The 23661-nt window shown below is 54.3% G+C and overlaps 1 protein-coding gene across 2 annotated transcripts in view; it reads left to right on the top strand.

The window, feature by feature from the left end:
* Positions 1 to 23661, top strand: part of FBLN1 (fibulin 1) — an 82839-nt gene that overhangs the window by 40318 nt on the left and 18860 nt on the right. Inside the window, exons 12-16 of one of the 2 annotated variants that reach the window (XM_034987311.1) lie at positions 1012 to 1131; positions 1901 to 2032; positions 3741 to 3864; positions 19485 to 19627; positions 21589 to 21720. In XM_034987311.1, the coding sequence (XP_034843202.1) occupies positions 1012 to 1131; positions 1901 to 2032; positions 3741 to 3864; positions 19485 to 19627; positions 21589 to 21720 (651 nt within the window). Of the gene's footprint in view, positions 1 to 1011; positions 1132 to 1900; positions 2033 to 3740; positions 3865 to 11152; positions 11612 to 19484; positions 19628 to 21588; positions 21721 to 23661 lie in introns of those variants that run through there. The other variant, XM_034987312.1, reaches the window with a different exon arrangement.

Below are 23661 nucleotides of genomic sequence, written 5' to 3'. Positions count from 1 at the left end.
TCCTCATCACTGCTAAGTGACCAGAAAGGAGATATTCACGTCTACATTAGCAGCAACACTGGGGACAGAAAAACAGGGCCTGGCCAGCTTTGCCATGTCGTTCCACTAAGCTTTTATGAAGGCCCCCTGACAAGGTGTGTGGCGGGAACATGGTTCCCGCCTTCAAGGAGTGTCTCCAGGACGTGACGAGAGCAGAGGTGAACAGGTGAGCAGGTGGGCAGGTGGCGGCCAGGCTGGGCACGGGGCTACTGCAGGACGAAACACGGGCTGAGAGGCGAATGGACATTCTCAGCTGCTCGCCTCTCCTGCCCTGCTAGGAGTTAGCAGTAAATAAACGTGAGAAGAGGCTTCTGGGCCAGAGGTTGGCAAAGTTGTTTTTTATCCCTAAAAGCCACATAGTAAATACAGTCTGTGTTGTAGCTACTCCCCTCTGCTGCTGTGTTGCAAAAGCAGCGACAGATCGGGGTAAATGAGTGAGCGAGCATAGCTGTGTGCCAATAAAACTTTCTTTACAAAACCAAGAGGTGGGCCGGATGTGTGCTGATCCCTGCTCTCAGTGAAGGGAACCGAGAAGCAGGAGCCCAGGGATGCCGAGTGGGCTGGTGAGCGCCAAGCATTGGCGTGTTAGGAATATTGGCCTCTCGGCTGTTCACCCAGGCCTCCCTGTCTGCAGAGGGCATCGTCTTGGAGGTGACACGGGGAGGGCCGTGATCAGATCTCCGTTTGAGGACTAGATGGGTAGTCTGATGGGGACCCACTGGGAGGAGCCGAGGCCGGAGGCTTTACTGTCGTCCTGATGAGAGGTCCCCGGCCCCTCGGCCGTGGGGGATGGAGTGGGAGCCGCTGTCCCTCGGGACGAGCCCAGGCGGGTGCCCAGCCCCCACCGCCGCGGGAGCGCTGGCCCTTCCTCTGTGCTCCCTTGAGGGAGGCGCTGTGTCTGCAGCCCGGCCAGGGAGCCCGGGCGGGTGGCTGGCTCCGAGCGCTGACCTCCGGGGACCCTGTCCCTTTCAGACGTGAACGAGTGCAGCAACAGTCCTTGCAGCCAGGAGTGCGCCAACGTGTACGGCTCCTACCAGTGTTACTGCCGGCGAGGCTACCAGCTCAGCGACGTGGACGGCGTCACCTGCGAAGGTGGGGGCGCCCCGCTCGGCTGAGGGGAGAGCCCCTCCTCCCCGCTTCTGCTTAACGCCCTTTCAGGCTGGCGGGGGTGTGGGTTTTTTCTTCCCCCTCCAACTGAGATTTATTTGGATACAAAGAAGCCACTGCGAGTGAGGTTTAGAAAGGAGCAAACATGTGACCGCGAGCATCACGTGTGCCGGGACCTTGAACCGCGCACGTGGCCGGGCTTGGTGGTGGCGACCCAGGGGCGAGGCGGGGGCCCAGGGGCCGCCCACAGGCCTGACCCGAAGCTCTGCCTCTCCTTGGCCGGGGCCGTGCATCCCCTGCCGCCTGAGGGCTGAGCCCAGACCCGCCAGGCTGTCAGAGGACTAAACCGGACGACGACTCGGAAGCGCTTGGTCCGGTGCCTGGCAGCTGCTGTTAGGATTCCTGCTCCTTTCCCGGCAGGCGTGTTTTTTATCAGCACATTTGTACTCATTAGCATCAGGATGTACCTGGGGCCCGCAGGTCGCCTGTATAATGTGCTAGTCCCCTCCCTGAGCCCCCAGTCTGCCTCCTCCCCCACATATGCACGCTCCACACCACGAACTCACTGTGTGACCTTAGGCGAGGCCCTTCCCCTTTCTGGGCCTCAGTTTCCCCTTCTGGCATAATAGTTTCTGAGGCCGCCCCAGCACCGGAGGCTTCCTGTGTCCAGATTACCCCATCCTGGCCCACTGTTGGGAATGCAGCCCGGCCGGGGTCCACACGGGATGCTGAGGGGGGCGCTTTGCCGTCACAGACATTGACGAGTGCGCCCTGCCCACTGGCGGCCACATCTGCTCCTATCGCTGCATCAACATCCCTGGAAGCTTCCAGTGCAGCTGCCCGTCGTCTGGATACAGGCTGGCCCCCAATGGCCGCAACTGCCAAGGTGAGCATTGTGGAACCCCCGGGGGTCGCTCAGGTTGTGCGCGGGGCTCTGCGGTGCTGGGGAGCTGAGGCCAGGCAGCCCGCAGCTGTGGGGATGCGCTCCCCTGACCCAGGGGCCACACCATAGATGGGGTGCATCTGGGAGGGCGAGGGGAGGCCTCTGCACACGCGCCCTGGTCTCCCGCACGCGGCACACCTGTCTTCAGGGGGTTCTGACCCTCCTGCCAGGCCTTCAACAGCCCCAAGGGGACCAGAACAGGGGATGACAGCCTTTAGAAAGATGCTAGCCAGGGAGGAAATGGGAGCTCAGTGCCCAGAAGACCCCGTTCCACAGCACAGGGCCTCTCGCTCCATCTTGCATTCGCCCATTCGACGAACCCTTGATGCGAGCCTGCCAAGAGTTAAGGGCAGAACACTGAGCGGATGGTGGAGGCCTCTGTCCCCGGGTGCTGATGATGACTGCCCGGTCGAGGGGATGGGTGTGTTCTGGTGCGTGACAGCCTACATAGTTATGAGCATAGTCCCCGTAGTTATGAGCACTATGGCTGCGAGGGTCCTTCTGGGGCCGGGGGTCGGCTCCAGCATGGGCTAAATGAGGGGGCCAGCGACACCCATCTGTATTCAGCTCCCATGTCTAAGAACACTCGAGGGGTCATTGTGAGCTCTGGAACTGAGCCATTTGGCAACTGAGAGGGGGTGCTGAGTAGATATTTGTGAATGAAGGACCCTGGAATGGATCCAGGGACGGCCCCAGAAGCTGAATCCCAGAGGTCGGGTCTCTCGGCCCCTTGCTCATGAGTGCCCCCCACAGGACTGTCGACCCAGAGGCTCCAGAGGCCCCGGGTTCTGCACTTGTCAGTTCTGGTCGGGAAGAAGGTGGCTTTGATTAAAGGCAGGCAGGAGCTATATGGCCTTTCCTGGGAGGCACCCACTCAGCTCGCCTGCAGCTCTGGATGGAAGTCACTTTGTTTTCTCCTTTCTGGCGCAAGAGATGACTACCGCAGCCTGGGTGCTCTGCCAGGACCAGCAGAAACACATTCCTGAACCTCGGTCTTTGAGATTGAGAGTGTTGTTTTTGCCACCAAGATCAGGCACCTGGCCCCTCTTCACAGATGCCTCCCAGGCTTGGTGGCGTCCCCCGGACCCCACAGTGTGGCTGCTCCAGAGAGCTGTGGGAAGGGGGACAGTTCCCCACGTCCAGGGTCCTCTCAGGACCGTGCCCCCGGCATCACCGACCCCGGGCCCCTGGCGCAACCTAGAATTCCCGTAAGCCTGGGTCTCCTCCCCTATACCGTATGGGGCCAGTAGTTTCTGCCATGTCCCTGCCGGGATGTCACAAGCCCCACACGAGGTAAAGGTGTGAGGTAAGGGTGTGCTGACCCAGGCACCAGCCCGCGTGGGTTCAAAGCTCGACTCGGCCGCTTGCAAAACGTGTGACCTTAGGCGAGTCATGGAAGCTCTGTGAGCTCCTCCCTAAAATGAGGATAATAATGGTATTGCCCATGGAAGCGTTAGAAGGGACAGAACTCCCCAAAGCACTTCCAGAGCTGTATTGTCACCCTCATCCCAGGAACTGTGAATAATAAGTACAAACTCTAAAATACCGATATCCCGTAAGTAAGGGAGCTGCGCGGTGGGAGGCCTGGGCTCCCCGGCTGGGGATGGGGGCGGCCTCCGCCTTCACCGGGCTGCCTCGGGGTCTCTCACAGACATCGATGAGTGTGTGACCGGCATCCACAACTGCTCCATCAACGAGACCTGCTTCAACATCCAGGGGGGATTCCGCTGCCTGGCCTTCGAGTGCCCCAAGAACTACCGGCGCTCCGCAGACACGTAAGTCCCTCGGGCCCCCCGCGGTCTGTCTGCGTCGGCCTTCCTGCGGGGCGTGGCTCCCGGCCTGGATGGCCAGTTAACCGACTGTGCCCTCCCACGGAGGGGGGGGTGACCCGGGAAACTGGAGGATCCCTGAGTCTCTAGTCCCCAAACGCCGGGAGAGCGCAGAGAGCCAAGGTAGTGACTTCAAGACGGGCGGGCCTACCCCCCCTCCCCCGGGGGAGCCTGTGTGTGGAGCCAGGCAGAGATCCCAGGCCTCTGGTTTCCGAGGGCAAGACCAGGGCGCGGGGCAGCTTGCTGGGCCTCAGCTTTCTCATCTGCACGATGCAGGTGTCAGGACGTGCTCTGACCCAGATGAAGGTAGTGCTGGTTCTGGGTGAGCTGATGTGATTGCTGGGGCGTCATCAGTCAGCGACACCCCCCTTCTTAAAAGCCAGATTCCCTTCAGCCCGGTGACAGTGTGGGGCCAGCACAAAAGGTCTGTGTCCCAGACCTGAAGCTGTGTGTTCCCATGTCATTGGAAGCTCCTTCCCTCCCAGGCCACCGGGATGTGTGCTGGAGCATCCAGAAACCCCCTTCCTCAGGGCGTCGTGAGGACCCTCTGATCTCCCCACCCGCCACCCTGCCCCTGATTTTATTCAGCGAGTTTCATTTGGTGCCCCCGTCAGTAGTCTCAGGAAGAGCTCTCCAGTGGGGCCAGATCTGGGAGCACAGGTGCGTGACCCCTCCCTCCTACCCCTGGAAATGCTCAAAGCCAGCGCACAGCTAGGCGGACTGTGACTCGGCCTTTTGACCTTGAGTCTGCTGCTCCCGCTGGAGGGTCAGGGCCTCGGTCTCCACTTGCTCAGCCTCAGGGGCGGCTGCCCTGGCTTGTGGTTCTGGCCCGGCCTCCGGTTTGCCGAACGCCAGAACGAGAGATGCTCAGATAACCCGTCTCCCCCGCAGCCCTTTGGGCTCTTCCCAGTGTCTGCGTTCATCCTCTGGCCCCCCCACCTCCGTGGGCCCGCTCTGTTCCCCCAGCGCGGGTATGTTCATCCGCCTGGAAACCCAACAGCTCATGTCCTCCTTGCGCCCCTGTGAAGGAAGATCCCCTCCAGAGCTGGGTTTTTGAGTGTGCGGCACTCCAGAGACGTCCTGGGTTACCCGGAGGTCCAGAGGGCAGTGAGGACGTTCCTCTGACCGCTAAGAAAGTTCCGTGTCCTCAGTCTGAGGCTGGGATGCCATTGTGTGTTGTGCCTGTTCTCCCAGGCCTTTGTCTGTGTCTGGGTTTGAGGACTCTGGAAGACTGGCTGGCACTGGGCATGGACTTCTCATACCCAGCCATGAAACCCAGAGGGGGCGGCTGCCCTTTGGGGGTCTGCACGCCCCCCAAGCCCGCGGGGCTGACAGGTGGGCGCTGTGTGTCGAGGTCGTGGCTGAAATCAGCAGACCCGGCTCCTTGCTGCATGTTGGCACATGCTGGAGAAAGTCTTTTACTTGTTTGGGGACAGTGGGCAGACCGTGTGCAGGTGCCTGGGCAGACAGGAGGCCCGCAAAGGCCCCCACCCCCTGCACCGTGCCTGCTAGGGGCACATGCCAGAACAGCCGTGGCCACAGAGTATATATATAGCAGGGTTCCCACCTGGCTGGGGTGGGGGCCGGAGGGCTGCCTGGAGTAGGCGATGCTAGAGAGAATGGGGAGGAAGAGCTGAGTTAGGCAGGGAGGGAAGGGGTGGTGGGCAGGACTGGAGTAGAGCTGTGGACAGGGGAGCGAAGGGGTTCCAGCCGTGAAATGGGGTGTTCAGCAGGGAACCTGGACCCGCACTCCATTCACTGGGGTGTTGATGCTCAAGGCTCAGTCTGTCCCCATCCCATGGATTGATCCATCAGCCGGTACCTGGGGCAGATAACGAGGGGGCCCGTCATTTTCTGTGAGTAAGGACAGGAAGTGGGCCCCCACCCACAGTACAGGCAAGAAGGGGAGGATGAGCCTCCAAGCTGCCCCTCCAAGAAGATGCCCAAGATTAACGCATGGTCCTGCTCTCCAGCGCCACCTAGCGGTGGGAGCGGGGGGGGTGGGCGGGGAGGAGAAAGGCGCAGGGGGCGGAGTCTGGACCTGACACCCGGTGCACCAGCCCCCGGTGACTGTTCTCAAGCCTCGTGGGGATGCTGTGGCATTCTGGAAAGATGCCAGCTGGAAGTCAGGTTCACTTGGGTTTGCCTCCCCACTCAGTCCATTCCAGGTCCCTTGAGCTTCTTAGAGCCTCCATACTCCAGCTGTGAAGGGGGTGGTGATGTCACCCTGCCAGGTTCCCGTGGGGTGAGCAGTGATTGTGGGGCAGAGCCCCATCATGAATCTCACACTGGGTTCAGCCCTAGTGGGGTGTGGGTAGGCACCCCAAAGGCGTATTTCACTGCCAGTGTAATATGGATGAAGGGAAGGTGGGTGGTGCCCCTGGTGTCCAGGTCCGGGTATGGCCCGAGGGGCTGCGTGGAAAGCGGAAGAACCAGGGCCAGGATTCTAGGCTTCCAGACTCGTTCTCCTGTTCCTCGGGGCTGTGGCCTCAGGTCAGTGTCTTGGCCACCCAGGGACCCTTTCTGCGTCTGCAACACCTGCTTGGCAAGGCCTTGAGGATTAGCGAGGATTAGCAGTAACGAGCTCCAGGCGTCCAGCCCAGTGCCAGCACATAATCCATGCTTAGAAAAAGTCGTGGTGAGGAGAACGATCACTAGACATCCCCGTTTCTCTTCCTTGGGGCACGGCAAATCCGACGCGGAGGTTCCTCGGGGTAACTTTGCCGTTCTTGCTGTGTTGCTTGCTGACCGTGTGGCTGACGGGAGTTGCCCGGCCCTCAGATGGGAGACGAGACGGGGATTCTGGAAGGGCTGGGTGGTTGGGGCCGTCACGGCTACACACTGGAATCCATCTGGTTACAATTTTCTCCTTTGCTGATCCCTGTGGAGAATCACGGGCCGGCCAGGAACCCAGAGTAGGAAGTGGGGGCTGGGGCTGGAATCCCAAGTTGAGTGGCCACAGGAGGGGTCTTATCCAGGTTGCCCCCTCCTAGTGAGGGGAGTTACTCTGGGACCATGGAAGCTCATAGCTTAGTGTGAACCTAGAGACAAGCCTCTGACAAGTTGAAAGCAACACGGGCAGGATGCAGGCCAGAGCTCCAAGCAAGGAGGGGCCGATCTTCTCAGCCCTGCTAACAGCTCAGGCTGGAGTTTGCCATTTTCATGGCTTCTTTTCCTCCTCCTCAAAAATCCTCTTAAAGAATTTATAATCTGACCTTCAGAAAGCAATTTGTAAAACTTAAAAGAGCTGTATTAGGAAAGACCCAGTAGCCAGCATTTCTGAGGTTAACATTTAGGGTGCCTTGAGAGGGAAGATTTAAGGCGTGCATACTCTCTCTCTCTTTCTCTCTCTGGGCCTCAGCCTTCTCTTTCTCTTCACACAGTCTCCTTCTGGGCAGTGTCCCTGGCAGCCAAGGGGCGGTAACTGGAGCATGACCCAGCAGGCTGGGCCACAAACCACAGGGTTGGGCCTCGTGGATCATCCAGGCTGTTAAGATCCTGACCACACGATTCCTTCCGACCCACAAGAGGAATGTCAAAGTGTTCCAGAGCCTGGGATGGGACTGAAAACATCCTCTTTATCCCCTCAGCAGGGCCGACCCCTGAGGCTCGTGGTCTTGGCAGCCCCGGTTGGCAGAGCTCTGGACCTGAGGGTGTACCGCGGGTGGACAAGAGGGGGTGGAGTCCTGCCTCAGCCTGTTCCTGGGGCTTCTCTCCAGAATGACAAGAGAATGGAAGTCAGGGAAGTGCTAGCAGGGAAGGCTGTGAGCATGAGACAGCCTGGGGGGTGGCCCGAGTGGCCATGCCTTCCAGAAGAAGGGATTGGGCCTGGAGGACCTTCTTTCTCTGGTGTGTGCCGACTTCCAGTAACTGCATTTTCACAGAAAATAGGGTGTTCTGATCCAGCTTGTTGAACTGAAAAATTAGGGCACGTTGTTCTCTTGTACACGGTGAGATGGAAACCCAAGACGTGCGGTCCCAGGGACCTGGCCGTTCTCTGCGTGACGGCGGCCCCTCCTCAGTCCAGACATCCTGGCTAACGAAGACTTTTGTGTCAGGCAGTTTGCCAGATGCAGTAGCTATGATTTCTGCGATGTTTCAGTAAGTGTAGGGTAGAGCAGCATAGGATCACTGAGGTTGGAACTGACCGGGAAAATCGGGGCCATATTTATTTGTGTCCATTTACGAAGCACATAGTAGGTGTCACGTCCTGGAGATAAAACCGAAGAGCTCTTGGGAGGTGAGAGCTCAGAAATGCCTAGTGTGAGAAAGAGCTTGGGGTGCTCTGGCTTTCGGGTCAGGGGAGCGGTGTGGAGCCCATTGAAGAGGGGGTGTCCAGTTCTTTGGTGTGCGATGCCCACGGGAGCTCTCCCAGAGCATCACGCACACTTCACGTTTCCCTCCCTCCGCACACGCTCGGCTAATGCTTCCATCGGACAAATCAAAACCCTGTCCTTGGACAGGGTACAGGCCACACAGGAGTGGGCAAGCTTAAGTCACATGAAGGAGACTCTAGTGCCACCTGCTGGACAGACCTACCAGGCCCTTCCTGAAGCAGCTGGTACGTGTGTGTATGTGTGCACCACGGCTTTCAATGAGGCCAATTTTGTTTTCGCCACTTACTACGCTATGGAGTCATGGACGTGTCCTCACTGAGCTTTGATCTTCCCGCTGGTAGAACAGGAGAACAGAGTGGGACAATGAAGTGAGCTAATGGAAGGAGAAGCCCTCATGCACCCGGCATAATGCTAGGGCACCATCCCTCAGTGGCTCCCAAATCCCCAGGAACACTCCCATTTGGCTTGGACCTAGGTGTCTCTGGGCGTAGGCAGCCCCTCAGCAGCACCCTTCTTCTGCTTACCTTCTTTCCCATCTCTCCCCTCTGTGTCCAGGGCCCCTCCCATGCGTGACTCCTCACCTACCATGGAGGATCATCGCCCAGGGAGGGCCATGGCGCTCACGCCCAGGGATGTCCTTTTTAAGTGCTCAGAATGGTAAATGGCCAAGTAAATGAAATGATTCCTACCAGCCCTGATAAAGAGCTGGAAATAGGATGTAAAAAGAGACCACACTGACAGTAAATGCCAAGTGTAAAATAAGTCCAAGTGACCCAACATGAGGCATGGAAACTTAAAAGAGCTGAAAGGGAGACGTGATGAAAGACTAGGACAGTACATGTTCCTGGCTGGAGAATCCCAACACAGTCAAGATGGCAGAACTTACTGGGACATGCTCTGCCAAGTCCCATAGGGCTCGGCACTTTGGCTCCACTTCCTAAAGTAGCTCCCATCAGAGTGTGAAGGCGTAGCATTCAGGAAGCAGAAGATAGTTCATGTCCCCATCCTCTCACAGGAAGTTAGAACCTGTCTCTATCTCCATCACAGGGAGTTAGGAGCTATCATCATCCTGTCACAGGAAGTTAGAACTATAACAGGAAGTTAGAACTTCTTTCCATCCTGTCACAGGAAGTTAGAACCTATAATAGGAAGTCAGAACCTCTTCCCACCCTGTCACGGAAGGTAGAACCTGTAACAGGAAGCTAAAAGCTCTTTCCATCCTACCATGGGAAGTTAGAAGCTATCATCATTCTGTCACAGGAAGTTAGAACCTATAGCAGGAAGTCAGAACCTCTTTCCATCCTGTCACAGGAAGTTAGGAGCTATCATCTACCTGTCACAGGAAGTTAGAACCTGTAACGAGAAGTCAGAACCTCTCCCCATCCTGTCACAGGAAGGTAGAACCTGTCATAGGAAGTTAGAACCTTTAATAGGAAGTCAGAGCCTTTCCCCATCCTGTCACAGGAGGGTAGAACCTGTCACAGGAAGTTAGAACCTCTTTCCATCCTGTCACAGGAAGTTAGGAGCTGTCATCATTCTGTCACAGGAAGTTAGAACCTGTCACAGGAAGTTAGAACCTCTTTCCATCCTGTCACAGGAAGTTAGAACTATAACAGGAAGTTAGAACTTCTTTCCATTCTGTCACAGGAAGTTAGGAGCTATCATCATTCTGTCACAGGAAGTTAGAACCTCTCCCTATCCTGTCACAGGAAGGTAGAACCTATAACAGGAAGTTAGAAACTCTCCCCATCCTGTCACAGGAAGGTAAAACCTGCCACAGGAACTTAGAACCTCTTTCCATCTTGTCACAGGAAGTTTAGAAGCTATAACAGGAAGTGAGAACTTCTTTCCATCCTATCACAGGAAGTTAGAAGCTATCATCATTCTGTCACAGGAAGTTAGAACCTGCCACAGGAAGTTAGAAGCTCTTTCCATCCTGTCACAGGAAGTTAGGAGCCATCATCATTCTGTCACAGGAAGTTAGAACCTGTAACAAGAAGTCAGAACCTCTCCTCATCCTGTCACAGGAAGGTAGAACCTGTCACAGGAAGTTAGAACTTCTTTCCATCCTGTCACAGGAAGTTAGGAGCTGTCCTCATTCTGTCACAGGAAGTTAGAACTATAACAGCAAGTCAGAACCTCTCCCCATCCTGTCACAGGAAGTTAGAACCTGTCTCCTTCTCCATTCCAAGCCCTGGCTGTCCCTGTGGACACACAGGAACCTGGGCCTGGAGCACAAGGCTCAGCGAGGGGGTTGAGGAACAGACCTCACTGCCTGAACACAGATCTGGCTTCCTCACTCACTGTGACCTTGGGAAGGCCCCCAACTCTTTCAGGCTCAGTTTCCTCGCCTGAAGAATGGCACTCAGCCCACTGTCACAGTGCGGTTACAGTGATCACTAGAGAAAGCTTGATGACGAATGGCCAAGCACTTGATAGATGGCAGCAGCCATGACTGCTCGTGGCGGAGATGATCACTCCCAGGGGCATCTCCGTGACCCACCAAGAGCCCTGTATGGCCCTGACCGCTGTCTGGGTGAGGGGCCAGGCGCCTGGACGACCCTCAGCGGGCAGGGTGTGCCTGGTGAGTGTGGCCCGGGGTGGGGCTCTGCCAGTGAGAGGGCACACGCCTCGCTCCCGGCACAGCCCTAGGCCCCAGCCACCCAGTGCCCCCTGAGGGTGTTGGAAGAGGCTAGTGGCTGAGTCGGCGGCCCGGAGGTCCACGGCACCTCCCGCAGGTGAGTGAGGGGGGCTCTTCCTGTCGGCTGACCTGGCCGGGGGGGGGGGCGGGAGGCCCCGCACAGCGAGCCCCCCGCTTTCCCTCGTGCTCTGTTGTTCCTCCGCTTGCTGAATTGGCTCTAACCCTCTTCTTGTGTCTCTGTCCACTTTTCTTGCAGTCGCTGCGAGCGCTTGCCTTGCCATGAGAATCAGGAGTGCCCCAAGCTGCCTCTGAGAATAACCTACTACCACCTCTCTTTCCCCACCAACATCCAAGTGCCCGCGGTGGTTTTCCGCATGGGCCCCTCCAGTGCCGTCCCTGGGTACAGCATGCAGCTGGCCATCACTGGCGGCAATGAGGAGGGCTTTTTCACCACCCGGAAGGTGAGCCACCACAGTGGGGTGGTGGCCCTCACCAAGCCCATCCCTGAGCCCAGGGACTTGCTCCTGACCGTCAAGATGGACCTCTACCGCCACGGCACCGTCAGCTCCTTTGTGGCCAAGCTTTTCATTTTTGTGTCCGCAGAGCTCTGAGCACTTGCTTTGGGGCGCCGGGGGCTCCCCCTTGTCGCTTTCCTAACCCTCCCCTCCGGGATTTTAATAAAGTTTTAGCAGGCGATCCCTACACAGCATGCCTCGCGTGCCTTGGTTTTATTTCGCATGGTGGGGATTCTGTGCTGTCTCTCACCTTGGGGTGGGGGGGCGGGGAGGGGGGCAGGCACCTGCCACTGCCTGGTGCCCCCGTGCGGTGACAAAGTGTTTTTCATACAGTAGCGTGCATCTGGGGGTCCCTGTTGATGGAGGTCACCATACACCCCACCAGGGAGCCCAGGGGCGGGGAGAAGGAAGCTCGCGTGTATCATTTCAGATGAAGGATCTCTTCGTTTTGTGTTGAGCCCAAAGGATGAGGCGATCATTGGAAGATTATTGAGCTCCTTCCTCTCTTATTTTACAAATGTGGAAACCGAGGCCCGGAGAAGGGAAGGGGCTCGGCCAAAGTTTTGTGGCCCGTGTGTGGCAAAGCCAGGCCATGGGACCAGGTCTTCTGGCTCTCCTTGGTTTCCTTGCTCTGTCGCACGGAGCTGAGCATTTAATGGAGTCAGAAAAACTCTATCCTGAGATTCAAGCCTCTCGTTCTGTTTGTCTTGATGAGAGGCCTGAACTTGTGGGGAAAAGCCCCGAACACAGCTGCAGAATCTTGGATGCAGCTCTTGCCTAAATGAGGGCGGTTGCCTCTACTGGGGATTTTGCCCCCATGCCGGGAGGCGGTTAAGGACGACACAATAAATGTGCCGCTCATGGGAACCACTGAGGGTGCTTCAGGTCCTTTGTGATCCTTACCTCCAGGGGGTGCAAGGCAGGTGTCTCATCCCCATAGAGACTCAGAGAGGGCGAGTGATTTGCCCAAGATCACACAGCTGGTATTTGAACCCTGGCTTGCTGCCTCCACAACTCTGACTATTCCTTTCTATCACAATACCTTCAACATTGGCCTTGACCCACCCACCTCTCTTCATCTTCCCCACCATGATTCCAGCCAAACCATCATCACAAGTCCCTAGGGTGCCTTTCAGGCCCTGTATAATTTAGTCCTTGCATGCATCTCCAGCCTGACTTCGAATTATTCTCCCCTTGATCACTTCCCTTGAGCCACACTGCTGAGTTCTTTGCTGCCTCAGGCCCTTTGCACATGCTTTGTACCCTTGGCTTGAAAGTTGGTTAAAGCTCAGCTTAAGTGTTCCTTTCTCAGTGAGGCCTTCCTCAACACCATTGCGTTGTCTCCTCTGTCAGTCTTTCTCATAACACTTCAACATTATGCTTCTCACAGTTTGCATTTCCCATTTGTCTGTGTTTCACATCTGTCTTCTCCACCACCCAGAAGCCTCTGTGATGGCAGAGACCAGCTCCATCTCATTCAGTGACGTGTCCCTAGCTCCTGGTGAGGTGCGTAACACACACTAAGTGCTCTGTCCATGTCTGTTGAGGGAGTGGATGACTCTCTGTCAACATTGGCTTATGTCTGTAGCATTTTCTGTGACTGCCGATGCTGTTTCCGAGCAGAAACAAGAGGGGAAGGCAGAATGCCACAGAGGAATCAAGTAAAGGATATTGCAGGATCCTAAGATCCTTTCTACAATGACATGTAAGTTGGTGGGGAGGGTGTCCTGGCCTTGCTGTCTGGTAGGGAAATAAACTCTACGCTTTGCACTTTTGACAGAAGCAGCAGTTAAGTTGCCATGGAACCATGCACACTTCTAGCCAGTCACCTCAAGCCTCCAATCGGTCTCCCATACCTCTATCTGATCATGTCTGGTCTGGACCAGCACCCAGTCTCCTATCTTCTAATGCATTCTCCAAGCTGCAGCTAGAGGACCCCTCTGAAGGGCCGGTCTGGTTATGTTTCTCTCTTGTTAGGACCTTCTGTGGTTCTCTATTACGAGCAGATGAAGTCCAACTCTCCTGAATGGTATTCAAGGCTCTGCCCACCTTTCCAGCTCCATCCTAGCTCATCCTCTTTGTTCTAGCCACGCAGAGTTGCTTGCCCTTCCCTGAATGTGCCTGCCCTTGGCTTTAGCATGTGCCATGCTATCCTTCTGCAAACTGCTATTCTCCTTGAAGCGTGAGCTCAGAGGTCACCTCCTCCATGAAGCCTTTCCTTATTCTGAGCTCGCATAGCCCTGGACATACTCCATCCGAACATTTTTCCTGTTATCTTGTGGTTGTTACTTTTTTTTTTTTTTTAAGATTTTATTTATTTATTTGAGAGAGAGAGAGCACATGAGGGGGGTGGTCAGAGGGAGAAGCAGACTCCCTGCTGAGCAGGGAGCCCGATGCGGGACTCGATCCCGGGACTCCAGGATCATGACCTGAACCGAAGGCAGTCGCTTAACCAATTGAGCCACCCAGGCGCCCGGTTGTTACTTTTTATTATCCCTACTGCACTGGGGCCTTTTTTTTTTTTTTAAGATTTTATTTATTTATTTGACAGAGAGAGCAAGAGAGCACAAGCTGGGGGAACAGTAGGAGGGTGAGGGAGAAGCAGGCTCCCCGCCAAGCAGGGAGCCCGATACAGGGCTCAATCTTAGGACCCCGGGATCATGACCTGAGCCGAGGGCAGATGCTTAACCATCTGAGCCACCCAGGAGCCCCTGCACTGGGGCCTTTTTAAGGACAGGGATTATGTCTGTATTCTCTATCATTTCAGAGTGTTTGGCCTGTAGAAGGAGTTCAGTAAACATCTGAATAAATATATGGATGGATGGATGGATGGATGGATGGATGGATGGATAGATGGATGGATGATAGATGGATGATGGATGGATGGATGGATGGTGGGTGGATGATGGATAGATGGATGGATGGTTGGATGGATGATAGATGGATGATGGTTGGATGGATGGATGGATGGATGGTGGGTGGATGATGGATGGATGGATGGATGGATGGATGGATGGATGGATGGATGGTTGGATGGATGGTGGGTGGGTGGATGATGGATGGATGGTTGGATGGATGGATGGATGGACAGATGGATAGATTGATGGATGGATGGATAGATGGATAGATAGATGGATGGATGATGGATGGATGGATGGTATTTTCGAGGCTAGTTCAAATATCATCTCTTCTGTGAAGTCAGCAAGTTACAGCAGGGATCTAGTTATTGTATTCAATTATTCTTTCATCATGCTCCAGATCATTCAGATTGGAAGAAGCACTTTTCCTTCATGTCCATAGGAGTGTCAAGTGGGGGAGAACTCTCAGGGGCTTTAGAGGCCATGCAGTGATGTTACAGGGTTTGCCAGAGTCTCCTGTACAACATTCCCACCAACTGACCATCCAGCTTTGCTTGCACTCTCCTTTGTTTGTGGAACTCCTTAACTTGTAAGGTGGCCCATTCCATTTCAGGACATCTCTGCTGTCTTTGTGTGTGCCTGAGTGCACATGTGAGGCCATATCTGCATTACCTGAAGGCTCATCTCTGCCCGGCAGTTCCTTGGGGCTACATGGTGATAGTCCTACATCGTGCTGTGGAGATCATGCAGGGCAGAAACATAACAAAAGTTACAAGAGTTTGAAGGTCCTCCTTGACATTTACTAGTTTTATGACTTATCCAAAGTCATAGATAAGTCATTTGCCTTTCAGAGCTTTCATGGCCCCCTCATGGATTATTTTGAAGATTACATGCAATTGCAGATGAGGCATTATCTGGTATATATAGTAGGCAGTCAATAAGTGTTGGTTTCTTCATTCATTGGAAGGAACATTAGTGTTCATTTGGATCTTGAGTTAAATGGGGAATGAAGGTTCAGAGGGTTTGGATGTGTCCAAGGTCACTGCCATCACTTCTGACTAACTCCTAGGCCTCTGCTCTTCTGACTCGATCACTGTACTAACCTTAGCTCCCAAGGGCAAATGATAATAATCATGATTGTCATTATTATAATGATAATAATCATAGCTATGATAGCTAACACGTGTACTGTTTACTGAGGCCCAGGCACTGCTCCAAGCATTTAACTCAATTAACCCTCCCAACAGCCTTGTGAGGAAAATACTGTTAAGATCCCCATTTCACATGGAAGCCTTGGAGACATAGAGCAGATAAGTAACCTGCCCAAAGTCTCACAGCTGGTATCAGGTGGGGCTGGGATTCAAACCCAGGCAGCCTGGCTCTGGAGTCTTCCCTGAAACCCTGCCCCCTGCTGCCTTGAATGTTGTGAAGAGGGCAGGATTGCTGGGGTTAGTCAGTGCTGGTCGGATTGTTATTCTGGCCCCTTTTCCTAAATAATGGATATGAGCCCTATTCTATAATTCCCAGGTATAGAATTGGACGTTTTATTAGCTAAAGAGGGAGGCAATGTGGTATAGAGGGAAGAGCTGTGGAGATTAAATGAGATAACTTGTGCAAACTCTTTAAGCACAGAGAATCTGGGAAGATGCAGCAGCATAGTGTTTGAAGCTCTCTGGATCCAAACCCAAAGATCCCAACCCAACCCAAGATGGCTGGGCAAAAAAATTTGAAAATCCACAGAAAAATATGCCCAACTAAACAAGATGACATGATATCCCTACAAGCCCCAAGATAACAGTTTATGTCCACCTGCATGGTCTTGGCACCTGTGCAGAAGAAAGCAGTGGGAGACTCCAGAGTAGTCAACAGGTATTCCCTGGAAGATACAGTAGAAAAAGTTTGGAGCAGCAGCTGAGACTGGGAGACATTTTACTCATTCCATTCCAGTGTGTGCAAGGAGCTCACGGAAGCGTTGAGGGAATGGAGCCATCTAGCCCCTAGGAACTCTTGGAACTGAGCCAGCAGGGCTTGCCTTAAGATCAGGATCTCACACTATGGAGAAGCTGCTGGAAGAGAAATGCAGAGTTAAGTAGGAAAGAGACAATAGACTCTGGATAAAGAAAGTCCAGGTAAATGTAGAGGAATCTCAGAAAGCACACTGCCCCAAATGACAGGTAAGGGAGCTCTGTGAAGTCAGGAAAACTGCTGTGAATATGCCCTTTTCTAAAATTTCAGGAAAATTAATAACACTTGAAAATGACCAACCAAAAAGAATCAACATTGAATCTCATACAAAATTATGTAAGAGAAAGGATAATAAGGAACAGAATGACATCCCTCTGCACAATGAAAACACACCAGAAAGATATGCTCAGAATCCAGATCAAAACTGTAACCTGTATCAAAACAAAGTAAAAGCATTAAGAAAATGCTAAAAAATGGATGAAAACTGTAAGTCAGAATTAGGAAAAATTGAGAAATACAGTGACAGAACCCAGGAAATAATACAAAATTAAAGCAAAAAGCAACTGCAGAAATAAATATTTGAGAGACGGAGGGACCAAGAAGAAGACAAATTTTATAAATCAAAAAAATAGAAGAGATGAAAAAGCTTGAAGAGAAAGTAACAGACATTGAAGACACGCAAAGAAGACCCAACATACAGATAATAGAAATCTCTGAGGAACGAACCCACAACAAAGGAAAGAAAGAAGTATTAAAAGTGGTAACTCAAAGAAGTTTCCAGAAATTAAAAAAAAGGATTTGAAAATCCACATTGAGAGAACACACAGCATACCTGAACATACCTATTCAGAGCAGCAAATATGAAGACATAGCCTCGTAAAATTATCAGACTTTGAAGAAAAGACAAACATCTAGAGGGCATCTAGGCAAAACCAGCAACGACTTTGAAGGGGAAAAATTATATTGTCATCAGACTTGTTCACAGCAACACTTATGCTAGAAGAAGGTGAATACTTAGGATCCTCAAGAAAACATAGGCCAAGGATTATATACCCAACAAAACAGACCTGTGTGGACAAAGGACACAAAGTATTACCAACACGAAAAAGTATCAATGTGCTGGCATTAGGCATAGTTACTCTTCCAGCTACAACTAAGTGAGTGTTATAAGGAAATGGTATACTATGAATTGCTATATGTTCAAACAATGTAGATATAGCACATCCATTAAAATAGGTGGAATAGGGAGAACATATCCAAATAAACATTATTTTAAGTCCTTGTGTCAGTGGTGGTAATTTTAGGTATTGCTCTTCTGAGACTACCGTGTCAGAATATAGAATAACTACATCAATAATTATGGGATATTCTAACATCTCCTGTGTTCCTAAGAACCAGGATTCTGTTATGGAAGAAAAGAGATTCCTTTGTAATATAGAAGAGATTAAAAGTCTGTGTCATTCTTGCTTTGAATCAGAAATATCAGTAGGAACTCATGATATATTTTCCCTTTAAAAATCCACTGAAGAGGCCTGGAAGCAATGGCCAACCTAGAAGCACCCATCATACCTGGTATCTAGGGTGTGGTCTTCAAATACCATTTTCCACTAAAAACCAAAACAAACAAACACAAAAAACCAAGACTTCTTGGAGAAGTAGCTGGGGCAGGAAAAGTACAAGATGAGGCTGGACCACCCTGTTGGACCACAGAGTAAGAGACCTACTGAAGATTCCTGGAGCCACTCTGATCTTCCCTCTGACCAAAGATGGGAAAGCTTGAGTTCCAACAAAGGATAATAATTGCAATGGATTGAAATCCATCAAATGGTTTAAATCCATGAGTTCATACTAATATTTTAAAAAATCAACGGTAACGTCTGGTGATGATGGAGAGAGAGCAAGTTCATGATCCTGAAAACCTATGAAAATAAGGCAAGAATCAGGCATTGATCTTGCTTTTCTTCTATGAATAATACCTCCTGGTAACCAGATAGCGTATGAGGGGCAGCGCTCTTTACAGAAGTATTCCAACTAACACACTAAAAAGAAATGATAGAATCGGACTACCAGCATGTTGCAATCCCCAATGGATCAGTGGATCTAGGCCCTGAGCATCAACAGCTGCTGACATCACAGAGAGAGAGACAACCAGACACCAAGTGCCCCCCAATGGAAGAGACACCACCAACTGTCATCTTGCCAAAGGCACTGGGCCTGCATCTGATCAGATCTGGATCCAGCGGCCAGTGTGCCAGAAATGCAGAGGACAGATCGACAGCCGGCATCGCACCACGAGGATGCAATCAGCGAGCCCACATGTAGGAAGCTCTATGGTTCAGAGGCTTCCAGTTCCTTAACAGATCAACTGTCTGGGAAATGAAGGGATAGAGAGGAAACCTGTAGATTAGAAAGGACTTGAGACACAGCACGTTTTTCTCATGACTGTCTTGAGGCATGCACCGTGTGATAGGAACTATAAAGAAACCCAGGTAGGCGATGCTGGGGCCATCAGGACAGGGGTCCTGGGAGGGGTGGGGCGGGCAGGCAGGCACTGAGATTGGTGTGGGCACACGAAGGGGCCTCAGATGGCAGATGAAGGATCTCTTTCTTGACCTCAGCGGTGATTATACTACTCATTAAACTACATCTTTGTTCCGGGTAGGTTTTGCATCTGTGTTTTATTTTACAATAAAGAGGATTTAAAATATGGCTAGCAAACAAGCTCCCCCCTCGTCTCTCCCCTCCCGGTCTGTCGCATGACACTGTGGGTTTGACCTCTTTGTGCTGGGCACCGAGCTGGGCGCTACTATGCGGTCTCTCACTACCCCTGCGACCCACCTGCCCGGGGGGCTCCGGGGAGGCGGGACCATGTCTCCCATGTTTGCTTCGGCGTCCCTGGTGCCTCGAACCCAGCAGGCCTTCAAAACACACTTGTCAAGCGGGTGAATCCGCCTGCAGTTGTGGAAGCCGGAGCTCAGTCCATACAGTTTGGCAAATAGCAAAGCTTCGCTTATCCACAGCCAGGGCAGATGGGGACCGGAGTGTGGGTCCTGGTCCGGTTGGCAGGAAGGGCTACGCGGCGTCCCAGGCGAGCAGCTCGGCTGTGGAGGCCGCTGCGCTTCTCTGGCGGGGCGTCCCTGGGACAGGCGCTCCCCGCCGGGCCACCTGCGGCTCCTCCTGGAACCTGGGTCTCTGTGGGAGTGGCAGTTCCGACCTTCCCATCCTCCTCTTGTGCTGTGGTTCCCCTCAGGCTCCGCCAGGAGAAGACGGACACCGTCCGCTGCATCAGGTCCTGTCGCCCCAACGACGTCACCTGCATGTTGGACCCAGTGCACACCATCTCCCACACTGTCGTGTCACTGCCCACCTTCCGAGAGTTCACCCGCCCTGAAGGTGAGTGGCGACTCCCACGGCTGGAATGGGCGCGGGGGCCCCGGGGCTAGAGAAACGCCCCTGCGAGGCGGCCTCCTCTGGGGCTTCCCAGCGCTTGAGCCGAGAGCTTGGCCCCAAGGAGCTACTCCCTGGGAAAGACGTGGATTTGCCTCTGTGTCTCCCAGTGTGCCCAGAGCGCACAGCACCATGCCGGCCCGTTCCTGGCTCTCAGCTCAGGAGGATGCTTCTTCTGGGTGGTGAGCGTTGGCTCTGTGCCAAGCGCTGGGGCGTCAGGGAGGGCTTCTGGGAGGAAGTGACTGCCACGCTGGGGCCCAGATGGTCAGTAGGAGGTAAGTAGTAAAAGTGGGGAACAGGGAGAGAGGGGGGTGCCAAGTGGAGCAGAACTCATCTGGAAGGTCTGGAGGTAAGTTTAGGGGGCGGTGGGTATTTGAGGAATGAAGCCAAGCTTTTCTGGCTGGAGTGGGAGAGGCTTGGCAAGAGACAGGCTGGGAAGATAAGCCTTGACTTGGGGTTGGGGCTTCCACTGCAAGGCTTTTGGGAGCCATCACAGGGCTGTGCCTGGTACTATTTGCGTACAGAAATGTCACCCTGGAGACCGAGGGCCTAGACTGGATCCAGGGGGCCCAGGAGTGAAGTAGGGGCCCAGGCGGCTCCTGGCCTGCTGTATAGACCTGCCGTCATAGCACCCCTTCCGCTGGGGTGGGACCTGGGGCACCCCACCCTCCTGGCAGCTGTACACCTTGCTTCTGGGTGTGCAGCCCCCATGCTGAGGCCACCCCTTCCTCTGTGGGGTCTTCATCCCTGGCCTTGCCGCGTGATTGATTCACGCAGCAAACATTTATGGAGCCTCCTAGGTGTCAGGCCCAGGGCCAGGCTCTGGGGCGCAACGGTAAGGAACAGCTCCCTGAACCTCCGAGGGGAGATGTGCCTGGAGTTGAGCCAGTGGGACTAAAGCCCATGTTTACACACTGTGATAGCATCCCACGGGGTGACACAGGGGCACATGCCAGAACATAACACCTGGTTGTGGGGGGCGTGGGGGTGACGAGGGCAGGAGATGCTCCCCAAGGACATGGTCACCTGAAAGAGCGGGTGGCCCCCTGCTCCCCTCCCCACTGACTCGTTATTCTAGAAAAGGAGAGGCACAGAATCTCTGCAGGATGGCATGGACTTGGATTGGAGAAAATCCACTGACTGGTGTTTGCCTTGTGCCAAATGACCGGTTCCACCAAACCACATACAAATCCTTCCCAAACCCCTAACGGCTGGTTTTGTGGCCTCTTGAGCAGCGCTGGTCTGGAAGTTGATTCTATAGGGAGTTGAGCGTGGCTGGAGATGCCTATTAACATCTGGGGCCCAGGAAATCCTGACCGTGACCTTTAGTGCTGAAAGGACCCTCAGTGGGCACTGGCGGTCTGCCTCCTTCACTCTACAGATGACGAAACGGAGGCCCAGAGGGAAGACGCCTCTAGATCACCCAGAGCCAGGGTAGAATTGGGGCCTTGTGCCCCCAACCCAGGGTGGTTGGCCCCGCGTTACACGGGGCGGCCGAGGAGATGGACACAACCACCAAAATGCCCAGCCCACCCTGAGAAGTGGCTTTTTTGGCCCACGTCACCACAGGGCAGGAGACCAGCCTGCTCTCTTGCCCTTGCTGACCTCTCTCCATTTGTCCCCGCGTCCACCGCCCTTCCCCTTCTTCCCAAGTTCATGAAGATTTACAACTAATTACCAAGTGCCCCTCAGCCCTGCCACTGCTGCCCATTAGCCGCAGGACCTCAGGGAAGATCCAAAGCTTCTCCAGGCCTCAGTTTCCCCGCTGATCACAAGGGGGAGAGGCGATGACCTGTGAGCCCTCAGGACCCCTCCTCCGCCTTCTCGGTGCAGGGCTCGCCGGCCCTGGGTTCTTGGGACCCGAGGGTGCATCTCCGGGGGCTCCATGATGTGCTTCCCTCCCGCAGAGATCATCTTTCTCCGGGCCATCATGCCCGTGTATCCTGCCAACCACGCCGACATCATCTTCGACATCACCGAAGGGAACCTGCGGGACTCCTTTGATATCATCAAGCGCTACATGGATGGCATGACTGTGGGTGAGTGGCTGGAGACGTTCAGGTTCTCCCAGCCAGCGGCCTCGTGGAGGCCCGTGGTGCCAGGCTGCTGGGAAAACCTCTCTGGACCAGCCGATGTCCCATCTGAGTCCCCCTCCTAAATCCCTCCTATTCTTCAGGGCCAGCTGGAACCCCCTCCTGCCCCCTCCCAAGGCAGTCACAGGCAAGGAGTGGGCTCTGCTCCTGGCTGGGCTCCAGGTCTCCGGGGGCGACGACAGAAGGAATAGCAAACGGGGGGTCTGAGCCCGTGCTCTGGCCTCGGCCCCAGACCGCTTGCCTTGCCGTGCGTCCAGGCGGTGTCCCGCCCGGCAGGTCACGCGCACAGCCCTTGATCGAGGAGCCTGCTGGCGCCTTCCACCGAGGTTCAGCGCCTCGGGAGCACGGAGGAGGGCTGGGGGGTGGACAGGGAGGGGAGGGATGCCAGCGGAGGCGGGAAGCAGGTGAGTCTGGGGAACTGGCTCGTAAACCTCTCCTGCACTGTTGAGTTTTAGAGACCTCAAGTTTGTGGGGAATGGAAACCATCCCAGCTACCATTTTGGACTTAGATTTAGACTCTGAGTATATTCAAAGCAGATGAGTAGCCGAAGGCCAGGCCCTGTCCTCGCGTCGGCCTCAGTTTCTCCATTGCGAATGGGGGGGGGGGCACGGGCTTTGTGGTGTCCTGGGTCGTGGATTCTGTGAGGTGTTGACCAGAAGGAGCGTCCGAGCGGGTGGCCCTTCAGCCGAGTTTTGGAACAAGGTCTCTAGGTGGCGCTGTTGGATCTCAGAACCCTGGTCCCTGCGCCCGGACACCCGCTGCCAACCCCAACCGTTGTTAAACTGGCAGCTGGAGACAGGGGATCGTTATTCCCCTGTTGCCAAAGAGCCATTTATAGCGACTTTACAAGCTCTTAAATGGGTTTGCATGTTGTAAACATGACTGAGTCATTTAGGGGCTCCCCACTCCCAGCCGCCTCCTCCGCTAGTTGGCAGCAGGAATAATTAGTTAATTACAATTAATGGTACATTAGTCCTAGCTGGGATCCCAAGGGGAGGGCATGCAGTTTGGCTGTCAGCAGTCATAAAACTTGCTGCTTGCCCTTGAGTCACTGCCCACCCTGGGCCTCAGTTTCCCCCATGTTAGATGACGAAGCCCTGCAGGGCCCCAGGGATGAGGGCAGACGGGAGGAGGGAGGGTCAGGCTTCGTCCCGCTTGGGTGGGGTGGTGGTGAGCTCTTCGAGACACTGGCGTCCAGAAGCCCCCCTCCTAGCAGCCCCGTGCTTGATGCTAGGCCGGCGGGCGCCACGCAACATGGCCTCGTGGGGGTAAATCTCGGCCTCGCAGGGGTAAATCTCGGCCTCGCGGGGGAAGTCACAGCTTCGGAACCATAGGAACTGGACTGAGAGCCTTCAGCTTCACTCAGTTACTCTTGCCCTTCTGCTCCTTTCCCGAGCCCTCATCTGTACCGGGCCCTGGGCTGGACACTGCAGGGACAGGTGAATAAACACCATGCAGACCCTGCCCTCGGGGCCTTTGCCATCCAGTGGGGAAGAGAGATGGCCCCACAAGCAGATCATCAAAATCTGACACTCCAGAGACTGACAAGCCTCCATGACCCCAAGAGAAACCTCTTGGGGGTGGCTCCTTGCTGCGTTTTCGCCTTGCGTTCCCAGCTAAATCCCTCCTGGGTGACCTGCGCCCGGGGGTTGGGCAGCGGCTGGGCCCGGATCCAGTGCCCACCAGCGCATTTTTCTAGCCGCATCTGTACGCCAGACAAAATCGACCTGGGAGCCTCTGTTTCTCGGCTTCCCATCCACTGGGGCAGAAAATCTTGGCGTGTCGAAGCCTGGAGGCTCCTGGAGACCATCTCTTTCCAACTCCTTTGTAGAGGGGGAAACCGAGGCCCAGAGAGGCGTGAGGGTGTGCCAGCCTTCTCACAGTGC

This window comes from Mirounga leonina, unplaced genomic scaffold (assembly GCF_011800145.1).
Source record: "Mirounga leonina isolate KUSES-001 unplaced genomic scaffold, KU_Mleo_1.0 Mir_418, whole genome shotgun sequence".
NCBI lineage: Eukaryota > Metazoa > Chordata > Mammalia > Carnivora > Phocidae > Mirounga > Mirounga leonina.
This window is presented reverse-complemented; position numbering and strand designations above follow the sequence as displayed.